We start from the raw sequence: 18,639 nt of genomic DNA, 5'->3' as shown, positions 1-18,639 counted from the left end.
AATGTTTGATGAACTAATAAAGTAAAGTACTTTTGTCTATTTAAGTTGGTTCAGAATACTTTATTATGAAAATTAAAAATTATTTATCTTTTAGTAATATTTTAGTAGGTCACACCAAGAGTCGGCCATATTGAAAATTTTTAGTGATTCGGAAACATAGAGTATAGTAAATAGATTGTTCGGAAATTATCGTCTGCAATGGAGTCATATTTTTGCTTATCAAAATTTGTTCATATTTTTGTTGAGAATTCGCCAAAATTATGTCATTTGTCTATCGTTTCTCAATCCGGTCGCGGTCAATGCAGAAAATCCTCGGTCGTTTGACAATATTCGCCTGAGTATAATATTGTTGTTATATTCACTGTCGACCCTGGAGACATCTTGTGATAAAAAACCATTATTGCGGCAAGTTACTTGGCTGTCTGATTTTGTCTTCACGTGAAACGAGTAACAAAATTAGATTGGTGCTATTCGGGGGTCCGCAAACATGGATGTGTCGTGGGGTAAGTGCTTGTTAATAAACATTAATTAATTAATTTCGACGTTATCATAAAATTGTACGTTCTTGTGTGGTTATTTCCAGACGCGGATAACTTTGAGCCTAAACTACCAACCACGTTGACCACTTCGAATAAATGGGAAGGCGAAGATGAGGAAGAGATCGTGAAGGTAACGTGTGCATTGCCAAAAAGTTTATTTTTGTTTCTGTCGTATATTACGTTCGCGTTTAGTGACTTTTTGCGAGATTTTAGTACATAACCTCAATTTTTGTGCATACGTGTTGACGTCAGTGATATTGCAGGAAAGTTGGGAAGACGAGGAGGAAGAAAAGAAAGATGAGGAGAAAACTGAGGTACCCGCGCCTCCTCCGGCAAAGCCGAAGAAGAGAATCCAGGACAAAATAGCCGAGAAAGAGGTGAGTTGGTGGATATCGGCGAACATATGCGTGAACTTAACACCGCAAGGCCGTTGGACAGTGACATCCGTGTTATTAGGGCGTATGTTTTGGTCACTTGACGTAATTATTACGAATAGGTCATTTACGCCAGTCACCAGAGGTTGCTTTGTTCTTTTGGCTGGTTCAATCTTAGTCAAAATGACATGACCTATAATTTCAATGAGTTGAAATGTTGATACTTATTAATATTAGTTGTACATGTGTGATAAATACAGCTTAGGAACATGCAAACTGGTCTAGAGAACATGGTGAAAGCTTTAAAACCACTCTCAAACTGGAGCAAATGTCTCAATAGAAAGTAACAAGTTATTGTGTTGCTACTTATATTGTATCTGGTGTTAGGCATTAATATCTTGTTCTGAAGTCCACCAGCAACAAAAGACTAAAGACTATATGAACTAATCAACCTCATTATTTAAAACTATATTTTTTTTTATAAATGGGTCACTTCAATATCGTGTTCTACATAAAAAAAATCCCCCTTTCTTAGATTAAGACATGCTACGCCTTTTCGTTTTGGTTACTAAGAAATACTGCATAATAGCCGAAACATGTTTCAATAAAAATCAAAATCTTGACTTGTTGCTTTGAACATGTGGCATGTAGCGTGACCAGTTTTCTAGAATAATCTAGAAAATAAGAAGTATGGAAGTTTAACTTATTAGAATATCTTCATTTTATTTGTATTTACACCTTGCAACTAAGTCAGTCTTTGTTAAAGTTGTAAAATTGTTTCACAAAAAAATATTGTAAAATGATCATCCAAAAACGGACTGCTATTTAAATGTTTTTGTGTCTCATAGACCTTTTCAATAATAAGTCTTTATCATTTTCAAAGTGACATCTAATGGTGTGTCATCAAGTTATTTTTAAATTATGTTAAACATTAAACAATGAGTTTTGCTCTGAACTACACTAATTATAATTAGTGTCATTATGCATTATTACCATGACAATGTTATAATTATAAACTTGTTATTAGAAGATAAAGGCATCTGCTTGGGAACAATATTAATGAATTTATGATCTAATTATGAATCTCTAAAAAAGGGTGCAGTTTCACCTGCTACCGAGATAACCACTTCCTGTTGCTAAATGGTGACCAAAACTATCCTATTGCTTTCTGTCAGGTTAAAACTGCCACTTTTAAGTTAAAAGTAGTTTAACTAACATGACTTTCTTTTATACATCATAGATGTTCTAATCTCAGGAGTAATTCCTACTCGCAGTTATAAATTCATAAACCTACATGCTGTCATGAATAGGTGTTCATGCCCACTTTTCTTCTGAATATCTCTGCCCCTTGCCAAAATCCGTAAATTTTTTGAAATTATTTATGAGGAAACTCATGACAGGTATAATTATTTAGGTAGATTAACTATACTGCATTTTGCACTTAACTTAAGGTGAACAACCTTGATAGGACTTCTTACATGCATGCATGTTTTAACAAGTAAATGACTGCTTAAAATATGTACTGCATATGTACTTTAAGCTGTGAAGTTACCTCTCATAATATAAATAAATGATTCAATTGGTTAAGAAATTGTTATGTTTACTAAAAAGTCATATCAAGAACTTATTTATCTTCAGGTAAATGCCTACTAAAGAGAACATAGGCATAAATAAGTATGATTCATAGTTTGCCTGACTTACTCAATTCATCACACACAACCTAAATAAATATTTTTAATGTTCCAGCGTTTGGAACGCGAGAAGGCTGAACGGATATCTGTGGAGAAGGTTGAAGAACTGACCCCTGAACAGAAGCTGGCGGAGAAACTCCGCGCTCAGAAACTCCAGGAGGAGTCAGACCTGAGGCTCGCTATGGAGACCTTTGGTAAGTCATGTTAAAACAAAACAAGTTACTATTTCACTGTTATAAGACTTTTTTACTGTGGATCTGCTGATCCAATTGTAAGCGCGGGCATAGTCTTTACTATCAGGCTATGCGTAACTGAGTGTGCAACTACTTGATAGTGTAAAATTCTCTTCACTATGCCTTCATATTTGCACCAGTTGTATAGTGAAGAATTGCATAGAAATTACAAAAATTTTGCTATATAGAATAACTGAACTCTCTTTGGTGATTTATTCTATTGAAAAAGCTTTATCGTTCAAAGTAGGCACTTCAAATGATAAAGCTGTAAAGCATAATGTAACTTTTATAAAAATTCTTTCTGACAAACATTGCAATAAAATTTAGCATCCCCATGCAATGAAATGTGGTTGCTAATTAAAAACAAAAACTTCCAGGTGTAACAGAAGTCGGCACAGGCAAGATTGATGGCTTCCAGCCGACCACAAAGGAGGAGTTCACCGAGTTTGCAGACATGCTCACCAAGAAAATATGCTTGTATAAGGCCAGGGATGAGTTCCCAACCTTTATTGATGAGTTCATCAGAAATATTGTTGTTCAATGTAAGTGTACTCTGTTGTAATCCAAAATATTTCTGGAAGAATTACTGCCATTCTCTGAATTAAAAGTGGCTTGTGTTGGTATCTGGTTCACAGTATCAGGTTACCACCATCCTGGTGTTAAATTCAACTCAATCGCCTCTGTCCTTTTAAAGTGAAAGTATAACAAATACTCGCTTTCTAATTTATAACAAAATATTGTATACCTACTTTAACATATAATTTCTTTATTATAGTAAAAATTGCATGTTATAATTTGTATTAATAGTATTAAAACCAAGTTTAACTTTACCAATGTTATAATTTCAGTGCCATCAGCAGACATTAAAAGGATAAAGATGACAGTGGACAACTTATACATTGAGAAGCAGAAATCTGAGAAAATGGACAAGTCCAAGAAGCCAACCAAGGGCAAGGGGAAGGCTAAATTAAAAGTTGAAGGCGATAATGTGAGTATTTACCATTTATCTTACTTTTTAGTCACAATACAGTTCATCAAATAACTTTGCAGCTTCCTAAGTTGGGTAGTAGTAACTTTACGGTGGGCAAGATGTACAGACAAAAAGTTATTCCACAAAGGACTGCCATGACTGGCCATGGCTTTGCTAAGCTTATTTTGTATGTTATTTTGTTATTTTTACCATAAAACTAGTGTAAAGTTGAACAACTGTATGTAATGCTTTGTTATACACAGTGACTCGTGCAATAAAATAAGGAATATTCAAACAACTAAAATACATTTGCACGCAATCACGCATGTTTAAATATAGACCAAATTGTCTGTTCTTGAATTTTAAGTGTATTTGGTTTCATCTTCATTTTCGGTTTCATCATTCTGAGAGAACCACTTCCCGCAACTGCGTAAAAATTTCATTTAAATCGGATCGGTAGTTATGGCGTGAAAGCTGAATAGACAGGGTTAATTTGGATCATTAATAATATTAGAGATCTGGAGTCTGCAAACACATATTCTTACATAAAATAAATGTCATAATACCCACCTGTTTTGTCACCATCTGATACCGATTATCTCAATTTTATTATTGATTAAACTTGTTGTATCATTTCTCAGTTACATTATCTGAATTTCGTTGTCTAAACGATAAGATAAACTAAATATACGTGCTCTATCATCTTGCTATCACATTGCCAGGGATTCGTTTATCAATTTACACAAGTTTTATCACTTCTTATAGGTCAAGTTTGCTTCACTAAGATAGTGGGAAGTTGATTAAATTATTTACAAACAATTTCATAATAGTGGTTTGTTAAGTAATAATTATTAATGGGTGCTTTATGTATAATTTTGATATTTTAGACACACTTCCGAGATGATAGGACAGCAAAGTTTTGTCAAGCGATTTTGCATAGTATTTCACCAACAGTGTAACTAAGAGATGTGAATGAGAAAAAGTTTATTTCAGACGAAAATAACACTCTGGATAATTACTGCATAATGCATTATGCATTTTATCTGTCCCCTGTAATGTAAACCAAAATCCAACACAACAGTTAGAGTAGTACGTTGACGGGCGTGTAATGATACTTTATCTATGTACCGCGATTGTTTTCACACTGTCGGTTGTGATCCTCAGAGAAATATGTATTTCCAAAATATTGTTATCTAAATGAGTTTTTATATTATTTCCAGGCTCATCTCAATCAGTACGACACATACGGCAATTTCGACGACGACTATGACGATTTTATGTAATACATCACATCGTTTGTTTGTAAGTCGGTACCTGGAGGCAGACGGCACCCATGTCAGACCACTTTGTGTCTTACGCACCCTCTATACGGGCCATTGTTGCTTGTAAACTGATGTACGCCCACATATGTACTGTCTACATTATTTTACTCATTTAGTAATTTTACTCTATGTAACATAAAAATATTTTTATATTTAAACTAGCATAGTCGATATTAGTGTACAAGCAATAATCATAAAGTATGACTTGAATTCATAGTTGAATGTATATGAGAAACAAGCGATCAAAATTCGTATGAAACTTTTTTAGTTTTGTTACAAAGCCTTGTATGAAGAGGATTTATGTATATTTAAATTATTGATAGCTATTTTGTCCACGCTTTTTTATTTATGCGTTCGTCCCCAGGTACCCAGGCACGTTACATTAATTTGATCAATGTGAAAATAAAATGAAACATAGTTACTACAAAATGTTAAAAATATATAGTTTATGTGACAAGTTCATGTGAAATGCTTCATCAAGTCATTAGATTAAGATTTAGTACAACAATTTTAATTTATTTTACTACTAAAATAATATTAGAATTTCACAATCGCAATGTATGGCATAAACTTTGAAAAGGTAAAAAATAACAGCATTTTATCATTGTTTTCATGTAACGCATGTGTTTATTCAAACGTAGGTCTATGAAATGTAAACGAAATTATGCTTCCATACTGATTTCGATATTACTAACTTATTTAAAATAAACGGACCTCTTTAAGTGCTCAATGTAATCACAAGTAAGCGTCATAGGTTTATTTATATATTTTCGTACATATAAAACATTGTAATGTTATTGTAACGTGCCTATAGCCATGTATAGCCTATATACATATATACAATGTAATATACAGTCGTTTCATTCTATGGTTATGGCCCGATGTTATGTTATATAGATAATAAATTTTTTATTGTGATAATTTATGATTGTTTTAATGTACTTTATTGTTAATTTTTATCAGGTTGTTGATCCAGTCGGTAATGACTAATGATACCTATTCAGTAACTTGGTTGTTTTTATATTAAAACAATCTGGGTATTCGCTGCTGCATCATAATAAACTCCCACACAAATCTAGCTACATTAATTTCACAATCTCGTGAAATGTGTACTTTAATTTGATATTTACTATGACGTCAGTGGTCGAGGTCTTTACTGTGTAATTGCACAATTTTATTGCCATCCTACACGATATTTGATATACTGCCTATTTTATGTATTATCACAGATTGCAGAATCAAAGGTTAAATAAACAAAATATAATGTTTACATCCACCTGCACTATAACAGTTAGGCAGCTGCCACTCAGGTGTGACTCGCGCCTTACTAGCTCGAATTCTTGAATACTAGCCCTATTCAGCCGACTGCGCGGCGCAGAGGAGGTAAATTTATCAGTGAGCCAAAAGGCTGAACTGGTATAACACCTTTTGACTAGTTCACAAAAGAACCCTGTGGGTGGCGCTGCGGTCAGTTAGTACCATGGAACTTGAGTAGAACAAAACTTCAGGATGAGCAACCAGGAGACACCGACACTAACATAAAATCGCTACCATGTTTGCTGGAAACTACCACAATGTAATTTATTTATTATTCCATATTTAGGTGTAATTATTTATTAAAGGCTTTATAGCGACGCAAGCTGCTTTATCAAATAATGGATTAATTAATATTACTTACATAAGGCATAGGTTAAGTAGTACGTATAAAGTAACCCGTTAATTGAAAAGCTAGGTGTTCTAATAGGTAAATGTGTGGGAAGCCTCAAGAACCACCCACGGCTTGAACCTTGAAATTCTGAACAACTTATCGCAGTTTGCACAAAGTCATACAATATGTTGTAACAGTGTAAACCCATAATTCCTGCCTACGTTGGCTTTTTGCCCAGTCGTGCGAATACTTAAAGACCACTACACTTACCTACCTACTTAATATCGCATTTGTAACAAAAATTACAAGGTTCCGCAACTCATTGTTTTGTGGGTGAGAAACTTAGCTGAATTAGTGCAGTCATATAATATTCCTACATACCTACTTACATCTTGAATTTTAATAAATCTCGATTGCTCAACAAACTTTTATCCCAGAAACCTACTCACCGAAATATTTAGCAATGATCCTTTTCCGTCAAATCTAATCTGAATCGCTGATCTTAATACACGCTCCTCCCAAATTCAGAAGCTAAATGATGTTCACACGACTTCTTAAGGAGTGGGTTTATATAAATTAGGTACTAAACTATACAAGAATATTTTTTTGTTTGTTTGTAGCCAAAAGACTCCGAAACTACTGGATCGTTTTGGAAAATTATTCACTGTTGGCATGCTGCTCTCTTCCTAAGTAACACACTTAGGCTATATAGTATCCTGGTACAGGCGGGAGTTGCCACGTTACGCCGGTAAAACCGCGGGAAAACGGCTAGTATATATTTTAAGTTAGTAAAATAAACTAGAATTCTCAGGCCTACTCCGAAATTCTTACTTCAAAACATGATTTCGCCAAATATAGTGGTTCACCTACTTACTTAGGTACATTAAAATTATTTGGAGTTAACAGCGTAAGGTTGGATATTTGCATATTTATGAGACGATGTGAATTTTGGGCACGTCCGGACTCGTCTTTTAAAGATTTATTGATGCATAATGTTTCATCATGTGCATCTAATATAGTGCATCTGGTTAGCCGGTTTGCTAGACGTCAATGCTTGCTAATCAGGGGCCCGATTCTCCTAATTTTACTTAAGCGCCATTCGATTGACGTTCGACTCGAGTCGACTGAGATCCAATCCCGACTCGATTACGATTGAGCGTATGTGGCATTCCGCTATTTTTTCTTTGAAATAAAAGTTTTTATCCTTTTCTGTCATTCAAAAATGAATCATTTTGTCTGCAAATGATTCACGATTGCAAAATGATTGTACAGCAAACTACCGTATAGAATAGACCAAAATTACGAATACGATTGGTCTTTTATTAGTAGCAGAATGCCCGATATGGTTAAAACTGCTATTACGATCATATTGCGATTCGATTTCTATTCGATTTTGACATTATTAACTTAGGAGAATCGGGCCCCAGATATTTGTCCTCGGTACCTACCCTTACCTACGCTCAGAGATTTTTCCGACTAGATATAGAAAGACCATTTTTAAGCACTCGGCCCATGATAAGTAGATACCTATAACCTTTTATTTTCCATTAATGATTAACTATAAATAGACCTATAAATATATAGATACCTATAACCTTTTATTTTGCATTAATGATTACCTATAATTAGGTACATCAAATACTAAAAATATTATTTTATTGTTGGATACTTATTGATTTAGGTACTTGAAAGAAAAAAACTAGTAACTCGTGAATTAAATACTCGTGGTAATCAGCCTTTTTATTGTCCCACTGCTGGGCACAGGCCTCTTCTCACGCAGAAAAGAAATGAGCGGTAACCACCACGGTTGCTCAAGGCGCACTATATCGAAACGTAAAAGCATAAACAGCAAACATTTGCACATTGATCATATTTCAACACTTCCAATTTGTACACTAAAGTCATATAAAGACTTATTACGTAAAAGCATTGTTAGTAGCATCCGATTGCGATATATCTGTGCAGGTTGACGCTAACAAGATTATAACGATGTTCAAACATAAAGCCGTGTCCAGACGTCGCAAAGCATACGCCGCGAACGATGGCTCGACCCGAGCAGAAAGATAGGTTTTTAAAGTGAGCCGACCGCAAATGCCGCAGCTGCACTACTGCTTTCTGGATCGAAGCGGCAGCAGCACGTGCAGTCGTCCTCATAATTATAATCCATTAATTGCATGCATTCGGCAGCAGCATATTGATATAATTTTTGGCACGCACGCCTCAAGCGGAGGCATTCGTTGAGCGGCGTTCGTGGCACAAGTCTGGATTCACTTTTACCGAAGGTATGAGCGACTGTCAATCATATTATATTGATGTTCACTTGTTCAGCAATAGTTATCGAGGTCGTGTATTGATAGAATTGTGACTACTTTTATTATTGGTTGCATAAAATTAATGTGTAATTTGTTTAGTTGCGAATAGGTACATACCTCAATTATTTTGTGTATGTGTTATGGGCCATGTGATTAATTCGGGCATTATAAATAATGCCCGAGCATTATGAATAATGTCTAGCTTTATCGGGCCAAGTGATTAATAACTATCTTAACTTCATTATTTATCACATTGCACGGGCATTATTATATTGCTACATGACAGTTGGGCAATTTGATAATAAAGCTATATTTTAAGCGGTGCGAGACCGGAAGTACGCATGGCGTGATACGCTTCGACCAATCAGAGACCGCCAAAAAGTTATGTACCTCAAAATGCCATCACAGTGGCAGTTGTTCTAATAAATGAATCTTGTTACTTGCTACATATGCATTATGATTATTGTTTTAAATTGTATGTTCTATTAATTATTTTCTCATTCGACTTTTATTAAGAGAAGTTAATTATGCCAAATAATGAGTCTGATTGCTTGAACTTAAGTTTATTTTGTTTTATAATAATAAGTCATTTCGGTGAATATTTGCACAGGCAAACCCAGGGGCCAAGATCATCCACCAGCAGCTTGCTCTTCAATACAAACTCGTAGATCTTGAGGTACCGTACTACAGGTATGCGCCCGACCCAGTTCTCAAAAAGGACCATATCACGTTGTACTGGGATCGATCTATCATCACTGACAGGACTATTGCAGCCAATAAGCCTGATATAGTGGTGATAGATCGATTAGCGCGCCGCGCGATGATAAGCGATGTTGCCGTTCCGCATGACGAGCACCTCTCTAATTTTTTTTAATATTTATAGATTTAAAAATGTAAACAATATGATGATAAATAAATAAATGAACTTAAAAAAGTAATTTCTATAAAACAAAGATATGTTGTAAAATTTTTGTTTTACATTTAATTATATTTTATGTTATATTTTTAATATGACTTTTAAATGCAAAACCTAGTAGGATTTTTAAGGCAGAAGTCCTTCATAATTAATCCAAATCATGAGGCTAATTATTTAAGTGGTTTAATATTTAGTTTATTTTAAATTGAATGGCAATAACAATAAAAGTAAATAAATTAAATATGTTTGTATCACTTTGCCCAAAAGGTCACGGGCAATATGTATAGTGCCCGGTCAATTTGATTATTTGAATAATTATTATCAAATTGCACTCTCATATTGGGCATTTTTCATAATGACCGGGCATTATGTATAGTGCCCAATTTATCACTTGGTCCATAACATATGCAATTCAATTAGTTATTAATTTAAACAGCGTTAAATACTTTAATGAGTGTGTTTTGTAAATTAACATTAAGCAGTAGGCTGATTCGCGAAGTATCAAGCTCATGCCTTGGGAACTACTTCAGACATCAGGTCACACGATAAATATACTTCTTTGTAATCTTACGCTGTGGTCTATCTAACACTGAAAGATTTTTCAGATCGGAGTAGTCGTTTCTGAGATAAACGCTTTCAATTAAACAAACATACAAACAAATGCTCCAGCGTTATACTCAATATTATATTTCCAGTTCTATAAAAGGCAGGTCATTGGCAGCACCCAAAATGGGCGTGCCCCTAAATCCGGGTGTTGATGACACACCACATCCTCCGGAAAGAAACGTGCGTCCCTGCGGTAAAAGCGTCGCGTAAATATGTGCAGCAGTTCTTGAGGTCAATGGTACTAGACAACTAACACTCTTTGTTTTGGTCTCATTAATTAAGATTGATCTTTAATGGAACTTTGTTTAGGTAGTTTTATGAAGGTACCTACATTGTTTATTATTTCATAAACTTTAAGTAGTTCTTACATTGTTGAATTTGTGGCTTTTTAATGAAAATTTTAATTGTACTTTAGAAATCATACCTAATTGTAATGTCCTTAAATCTTGTCTGAATATCAATCAATTTACAATTCTATTGCCCAAAGACCCAAAAAACATACACTTAAATATTACTACGCAAATAATTCTTACCACTAACCCAAATACTTAACACCTAAGCATAACAAAACAACACCCGCAACATGACACAGTTACACCCACACATATGACTTAATTAAAAAAAAAGAACGTTACCACCGGAAGGCCGGAACACAATGGCGACTGCAGACTTACGCAAGCACACTTAGCACTATTCTTCCACGCTTCCTAGATTCCTATCAGGGGCCCGATTCTCCTAATATTACTTAAGCGTCATACGATTCACGTTCGACTCGATTCGACTGAGATCCAATCCCGACTCGATTACGATTGAAGCGTATGTGGCATTCCGCTATTTTTTCTTTGAAATAAACGTTTTTATCCTTTTCTGTCATTCAATAATGAATCATTTTGTCTGCAAATGATTTACGATTGCAAAATGATTGTACACCAAACTACCGTATAGACCAAAATCACCAAAATAGCAGACCAATCGCACACCAATCAAATGTCAATCGAATACGATTGGTCTTTTTATTAGTAGCAGAATGCCCTATATGGTTAAAACTGCTATTGCGATCATATTGCGATTCGATTTCTATTCGATTTTGACATTATTAGAGAGGAGAATCGGGCCCCTGAACTGCTGACCGCTGAGAAAGTCTTTGTAATCCAATTAGATTGTTTTTTTCAAAGCTTGGGCTGATTAGCGTGGCGTGATTAAGATTAATTAGCAACTGTGATTAAAGCTTGTGACTTTATTCTTATCGGTTTACTTAGAAAGTACAAAAAAATACAAACATCCGAATTGAGAACTTCCTCCTTTTTGGGAAGCCGGTTGAAACGACAGAAACTATAACTAGGTATGGTTAAGTAGTTGTCTTTCATAAGTTTGACCGGCTCTTGCTCTGGGTCTCTGCAACAATTACTTATTCGTACACCTGGATAAGGAGTAGCATATAGTTTTTCACTTTAAAGGGCCTATCTAACACTGAAATAATTTTTCAAATCAGACCTGTACTTTCTGCGATTAGTTTAAGCAAGCAAACAAGTTGGTACCTATTACGCAGGTCCACCTAATTTCTCCGAAAGATAGTAATCACCACCGATCCGAAAACATACCAATGAATCAAACGTGAAGCAACAGCACCCGGTCATTACCGGTCCAAACTGCAAAAAACTAGAACATACCCAACAATAGATTACAACAGTCTGATCTCTCATCGGTACACGCCGAGATAACACCCGGATTCGCACAATATGTTACAGAAATATTGTAACAAGGCCGTTTCGTAATGCTGTGGAAATTCGTGGATTCTATAACAATACTGAGATCCTGGGTTATCGATTGCGGTGTTAAAAGGTCGTTTAGATTCATTGCAAAGCTACATGATTGGGTTTCGTCACTATATTAGTCAACAAGCTTAAATAAGCTTGCTATGCCTGGTCCTGGTCAAACCGCAACAGGGAATTTCCAAGACGCCTATGTCAAGAATGAATTATTTTTCCTGTTCATTTTTAATATCTATTTACTAATAACAGGATATTTCGAAAGAAGTATACAAGAACTTAAATTTCACGAAAGCGTGTGAGCATGTTGATGTCTGACACTTTTTCTGAGATTTTGAAACATCGTAGTACACCAAGCCAAGTCATGTTTCCGCCAATAGGGAGGTTTATTTGATAGAAATGGATTGCTGAAATTGGAGCGCTCGAGACTAAGCTCACAATAAGGAGTCACGGAGCTGTAATCGTGAAACTACCATTTATATCTCGTAAGTATCTGTCTACTATACAATCTCTTTTCTTATGACTCTCCCATTATCGTTTAGGAACCTCGAAATCAAATAAAAACATTTAGTTAATCTCAAAATTCAAATAATAACGGCACATGCACGGCCATCTTTAATTTCAAATTATGTCAAAGAGAATAGAGGAGGTCACAACATTATCTCATTAAATAATCTAAAGGTATTCTTCAATAACAAGCGAGGTCGGGAGCTTAAAAAGAAGCAAATGTACGAATATTATTGTCGTTTAGAACGGAATTACAAAATATCTCAATGACTCTCCATTGAGAACATTAGCAGTTGACCTGTTGCTTCATACCTGCGTAAAATGCTTGGAGTGTGACCAAATAAGGATACTGTAGAGCTCTTTAACAATAATAATCTTATACTCCTATGGTGGTATTAAGAGATAACGCATCTTCTAATCTTGCTGTTTGTTCTTGTAATGTTGTCATTTTTTGACAAAGGGTCTCTGCCTCTCTGCTTATATAGCTTAAGTTTATGAGATATACCTGATATTATATAAATATTATGTTGTAAGTATATGCTTTTCAATTAATTACTAAAATAATCACAAGATCAACGATAATTTCAGTGACCTACCAAACCCAAAAAGTTTTCCAAAAACTGATAACTAACAATAACGAGCATATTTTTACGAAACTGCCTAGTCAAAACTCCATAACAACAGCTCGCAATAACCATAACAAAAGGGTTCAACGTAAAAACATCATTTAAATTTGTTAAATGATTGCCCAGGAATTTTTTTAATGGTTTCCGCGGAGAGCTATTCGGAAACAATGCAATTTGGCAACTTGTTTCTTTCGCTGACATCATGATTTATGGCTCTGAGATGCTTAGCTGGCCTAGCCGTTTCATATGATTACAGGTGATTACCATAGTTTTCCCGGATCATAAACGTCTTTACAATGATTTTCTTCCATTGAGGTTTATACTTACCTGATGCCCAAAATATTTGTCTATTTTTAAGGCGATATTTTATCCAGCTTATTGAGCTTATGGAAGGCTAATAGACGTATTCATCTAAAGTGCCTATTAGGTCTAGCTAATAAGTTCTGGGAGCAGTGTATAGGTACAAGCTCCATATTTTTGATTTCGTCAAAGTTGCTGAACCGAGAAATTCTAAATGAACTTCGCTACACACATCGTCCAGAGTCTAGAATTTGATAACGGACCTTTTATGCGCGAGCGGAAATTAGTACCATCGTCGCGCGAGTAAAGTCGCGCGAACCCGGCTAGTACCAAATATTACGCGATAATACGACTTACCAGCCTTCCAATCTATCAGACAGTTATAGCCTTTACTTTTACCAGCGCTTTAAACTAAGATGTAACGAGTTCGGGCCACACTCGTGACCTAAGGATCGCCTCGTGAAAGGCGCTTGACGCAACGCTCGCCAGTTTATCTGCAGATGTTAGAATGTAAGCCTACCAAATATATCTATGTGTTTAGGAGTGGTAACACTAAGTTAGATTCTCTATTGTTCTTATTTACGGATTTATAAGTGGGTATAGTATGGATGATATATCATGGCTAAACTGAGCGGTTAACTGTTTCACAATGCACGGTGGAACTTTAAGGAAGGACGTAAAATTATTTTAAGTGACTTCAGACGCGCCAATTAGTATGTGGTCGAGGTATGGTCAAGGTGTTATAAAGAGGCAATATACGAAGGCAACTACCTTCATATGTGGTGACGTAATAAACTATGTAAGTTGACTACAGTATTGTGCTGCTTCAGACCGACTTGAACCTACGGACCGACTAAGACGCAGAGAATTAACAAGATGAGCAAATAATAAGAGGGAAAAATAAAATCAGAATTTTCACACACTTGAAAGTTTTCAAGAAAAATAATTAAGTTCTCCAAATGCAACTATTTGAAAGAATATTTACGGCAACAAAAATTACATATGTGCTAACAACAGTGAATTACCAAACATCTTCCCATACAAATCATACTCGAAACCGTATCGTATGTTATGACTTACGACTGTTATAACAATAATAATTGTTGTATCAAGTTTATTTTGATTTATCGATGAGCTGTCATATCGAATCTATGTTTCTTGAGTACACTACATTTAAGTAAGCTAGCCTTGCAATGAAGATTGGTAGCCAAGCCTTGGTTTCATCATATAATTGTACACTCAAGTATTTTGGTACATTCGGTTTTAATCGGAGGCACGGTTGGCGTATTACCGATTGAGCACGATTTTAGATCAGATTAATAGTCGTCTATGATGTACTAATCCGCCTTCGGCGAGTGTGGTGATCAAAGCGAAATCCTTCTCTGTATGTGAACGGTCATGTGTTTTCCCGGTTGGCCCTTCCTAAATGGCCTATTATAAATGTCTTAATAACGTCAGTTTGCCTGATTCTGAGTTAATTTTGCTTAATAATCGTTAATGTAATTTTTGCCGGTCCGATACCGGAAGGGCATTCTGATCATTGTATAGTGCCGAGCACCGATATTCAAGACTGATCGGACGACAGAAAGTTTGCAGTGTTTGTCAATCTAAGTCTTGTTCAAAGAAATACCTTATTATGTGGAGTACTTAGGTCTAGGCTCCGTTAGGTAAGCTCTATTATCATCAAGTGGTGTATTGTTACAGATTATCTTAATAATATTTATTGACGAATGATTCGCTAAAGTTCATATTATGATGAGCTAAATTACGACACAAAATAATAGGCAAAGGTAAACAGAATTTATAACAACTTTCACAGAGAAAGTGTTTAATCTCAATATATTTATTTATTGTAATGTGTCTAGTTTCCCATACGCGTAGGCGATAGGCCGCAAAGCCTCTTATGGTGTTATTATTAAAAACTTCACATATGTCTTACGTTTTATTTATGTACGTTCCATTTTAAAATTCATGTTAATGTTAACCGTGCTGGGATACTGCTGAAGTATAGGCATTAATGATGCCAGGTCTCTACTAGGTAAGTACTACAACCATTTAATAGAAAACTTATGGTTTGATTCTTCCTTCGTCCCTGGGTTCAATCAAACGAGTTTTAGATATGTTTATTAAGCAATGCCGTATATGGCTTTCTTAACAGAAAACACAAACGTAAAGAGTAAACTTCGTCTAACACCATTGTTAAATACCTAATTGATCATGAAGTCCGAAAGATGAACGTGTTATTCAAATCAAATCATTTATATTGCAATCGTGAACGTATGCTACCATAAAGTTACGCTTACTGTCAAAAGTAAAGTAAATATATCATCATCTCCCAAGCCTTTTCCCAACTATGGTGGGGTCGGCTTCCAGGCTAACCGGATTCAGCTGAGTTCCAATGTTTTACAAGAAGCGACTGCCCTCCTGTCTATCTATCTCATATATACTGCTCTCCTATCTGACCTCCTCTACCCAGTACCCGGGCAACCCGATACAATAAAGTAAATAGATGATCTCTATATATACCTGTTGTAGTAGGTATGTACATTTGCTTCTTTTGACGCCCCTCATCTGCTATTAAAACCACATTAATTCTCCACTTCCAAAGCTCACATTAATCCACAATTCAGGTCTTTACTTTCGAACTAGCTCAAACTACAGTCCATTCACAAACACAAACAAAACAACGAACAATCGTCGATAATAATCCGTATCAACTGCAACCGGTACTTGCACGAGTTATTCAATTGGCATGCTGTTATATAATGCTTTATTATGTCATTAATCTTGTATTATGTATGTCTGAAGTCTAGCTTTGGTAAATGTACTTGGTTAGGCGGGTAGTTCTTGCTATCTATTCCTATCTTCATAATATCATCGTTTACCTGGTCCTTTTCTATTTTAACTATTCAAGTAATTGTAATTTTTAGATCCTTAGCCCTAGCCTCACTCAGATATCATATCATACATATGCCTATAGGGACAGATTCCAGTGTAGGTACACTGGCACTTCGTAAGACTGGTTCGTCCACTTTTCTGGCCTTTATGTGCCCGTAACGCCTGTCAAAGATGTTCTAATGGAACCTGGGACCACCAACTCATATGCCTTCCGAAAACAAATCAATTATATAATCAATCTAGTGTCAACTTTTCTGCAAGTAGGCTAAGAGACTGTAAGTAACTAATTTTGTCACTAAAATATGGAAATTAAAAAAAAATATTTTAAAACGTCGATTAATCAATTCAGTCATAATACTATGACGTTGGATGATGCAAATGTTTTCAAAAATCATTAGTGTCAGGCCACGGTGTCAGGCATATTATTGCATCTCGTGTAAAAACTTAATTATCGTTTAAGTAGTCATTAAAAGTATCGTTAAAGATTAAGCAAGATTTGTAAACGATAACCGATGCGTTTAACTTTCAAAAATCTTGGGTAATCCATCTGGGTTTTAAGATTGAAATCAAGTTAAACTAAAATGTTTTAGCAATTTACGTACCTATTGTCATTGGGTTTTCTTTATAGTCTAAATTCATTACTGTTTATGTCTGCACTGCGAGAGTAATCTCTACTACCTACCCTAGATGTGAAATATAGAGTAGGTTAGTAGTAATCTGAATTCGTAGTCTTGTTTGCGATGGATAACTGCCTCAGGAGTTTTATGAGGAATTAAGACTGTCTAGGTTTTGTAGCGCTACTGCATGCTGATCATCAACCTCTGAGCCTTTTTCCCATCTATGTTGGGGTCGGCTTCCATGCTGATGACTAATTGAATTATTAACCTGACCTATCCCTCTATTTTTCTATGTTAAGTACAATAAATTTCAAAGTAAAACACCGTAGAAAACAATAAAAGTAGGAAGCGCCAGATTTATGACAAGGACACGATCGCGCTTTCACCGCGCCAACCTTTCTATTCGGCGCGCGTCGCTCTATGCGGATTTGTGTGCGCTGTGTGTCACACACGGAATGTGAGGATGGATAGCTATTTAGCTGACTGCTGGAAATAACTAGTGTTCTGAGCACTACATTTAGATTTTTGAAAAACCATTTTTTACAAAATCGGTTGTGAAAAAAATCTTTTATTTTTTTGTTTCTGATATTGAGCTTTTGTAGAGACTTAGATGGTATGACAAACTAAACCTTATCATAGATTAATAAATTCTAAAATGTATTTAATTAGGTATTATTGTAAAACGAAAGAAAGAGAACTGACATAAATACAGAATCACTGAAAAAAAACCTCAACGCCGGAAAAAGCACTCACTACAGTTACCCATTTTGTTCTACAGTGTGTCACATTTGGCCAACACTCTACCGTATAATGTCCTGTTGGAAGGTTAAGCATAACATTTATATAATGAAGTAAGTATGTATATAATTTGCATAATTTCTGCGTTTGGGCGAGCAGGCATGCGGGGAAAATTGCAAATATACATAAGTATGTTTAGCTATATACATATGTATATGTCTGTTCTTTTATGGTTATTTGTGGGTATTGTAAGACGTTCTGGCACGTATCAGTAGCATTATGTTCTCTGGTGAAATCAAGAAGACATGAATCACCTTTTATTTCCCAACTAAACACACAATGGGATTGTTTTATAATCGATCTTAAAAACTCTGCTGAAGTACCATGTACCAATATTTTAAACGGTTCAGTTACTTCTCAGTATACAGGATTGCTTATAGTTACAGAAGGTCAGAAATGCATTGCTGACCCGGGCTAGGCTCAACCTTTGATCAAATAAGTTATGACAGCTATCAAAGATAAAACTAAAAACTGCACGATATTTTACGTAAAAATAGTGTACTGAACTTTACA

The 18,639-nt window shown here is 35.3% G+C and overlaps 1 protein-coding gene across 1 annotated transcript; it reads left to right on the top strand.

The window, feature by feature from the left end:
• The first annotated feature begins 178 nt into the window (after nt 1–178).
• On the top strand, nt 179–5,977 carry LOC110373965 (eukaryotic translation initiation factor 3 subunit J). The gene is made up of 7 exons (XM_021331469.3): nt 179–503; nt 584–669; nt 803–916; nt 2,660–2,798; nt 3,215–3,379; nt 3,686–3,825; nt 5,028–5,977. Exons 1-7 carry the CDS (start codon nt 488–490, stop codon nt 5,088–5,090), a joined length of 723 nt encoding a protein of 240 aa, XP_021187144.1. The 5' UTR covers nt 179–487; the 3' UTR covers nt 5,091–5,977.
• The last annotated feature ends 12,662 nt before the right edge of the window (nt 5,978–18,639 follow it).

Source organism: Helicoverpa armigera, chromosome 15 (genome assembly GCF_030705265.1).
Source record: "Helicoverpa armigera isolate CAAS_96S chromosome 15, ASM3070526v1, whole genome shotgun sequence".
Lineage (NCBI taxonomy): Eukaryota > Metazoa > Arthropoda > Insecta > Lepidoptera > Noctuidae > Helicoverpa > Helicoverpa armigera.
Note: the sequence above shows the minus strand (reverse complement) of the source record. Positions and strands in the feature narration are given on the sequence as shown.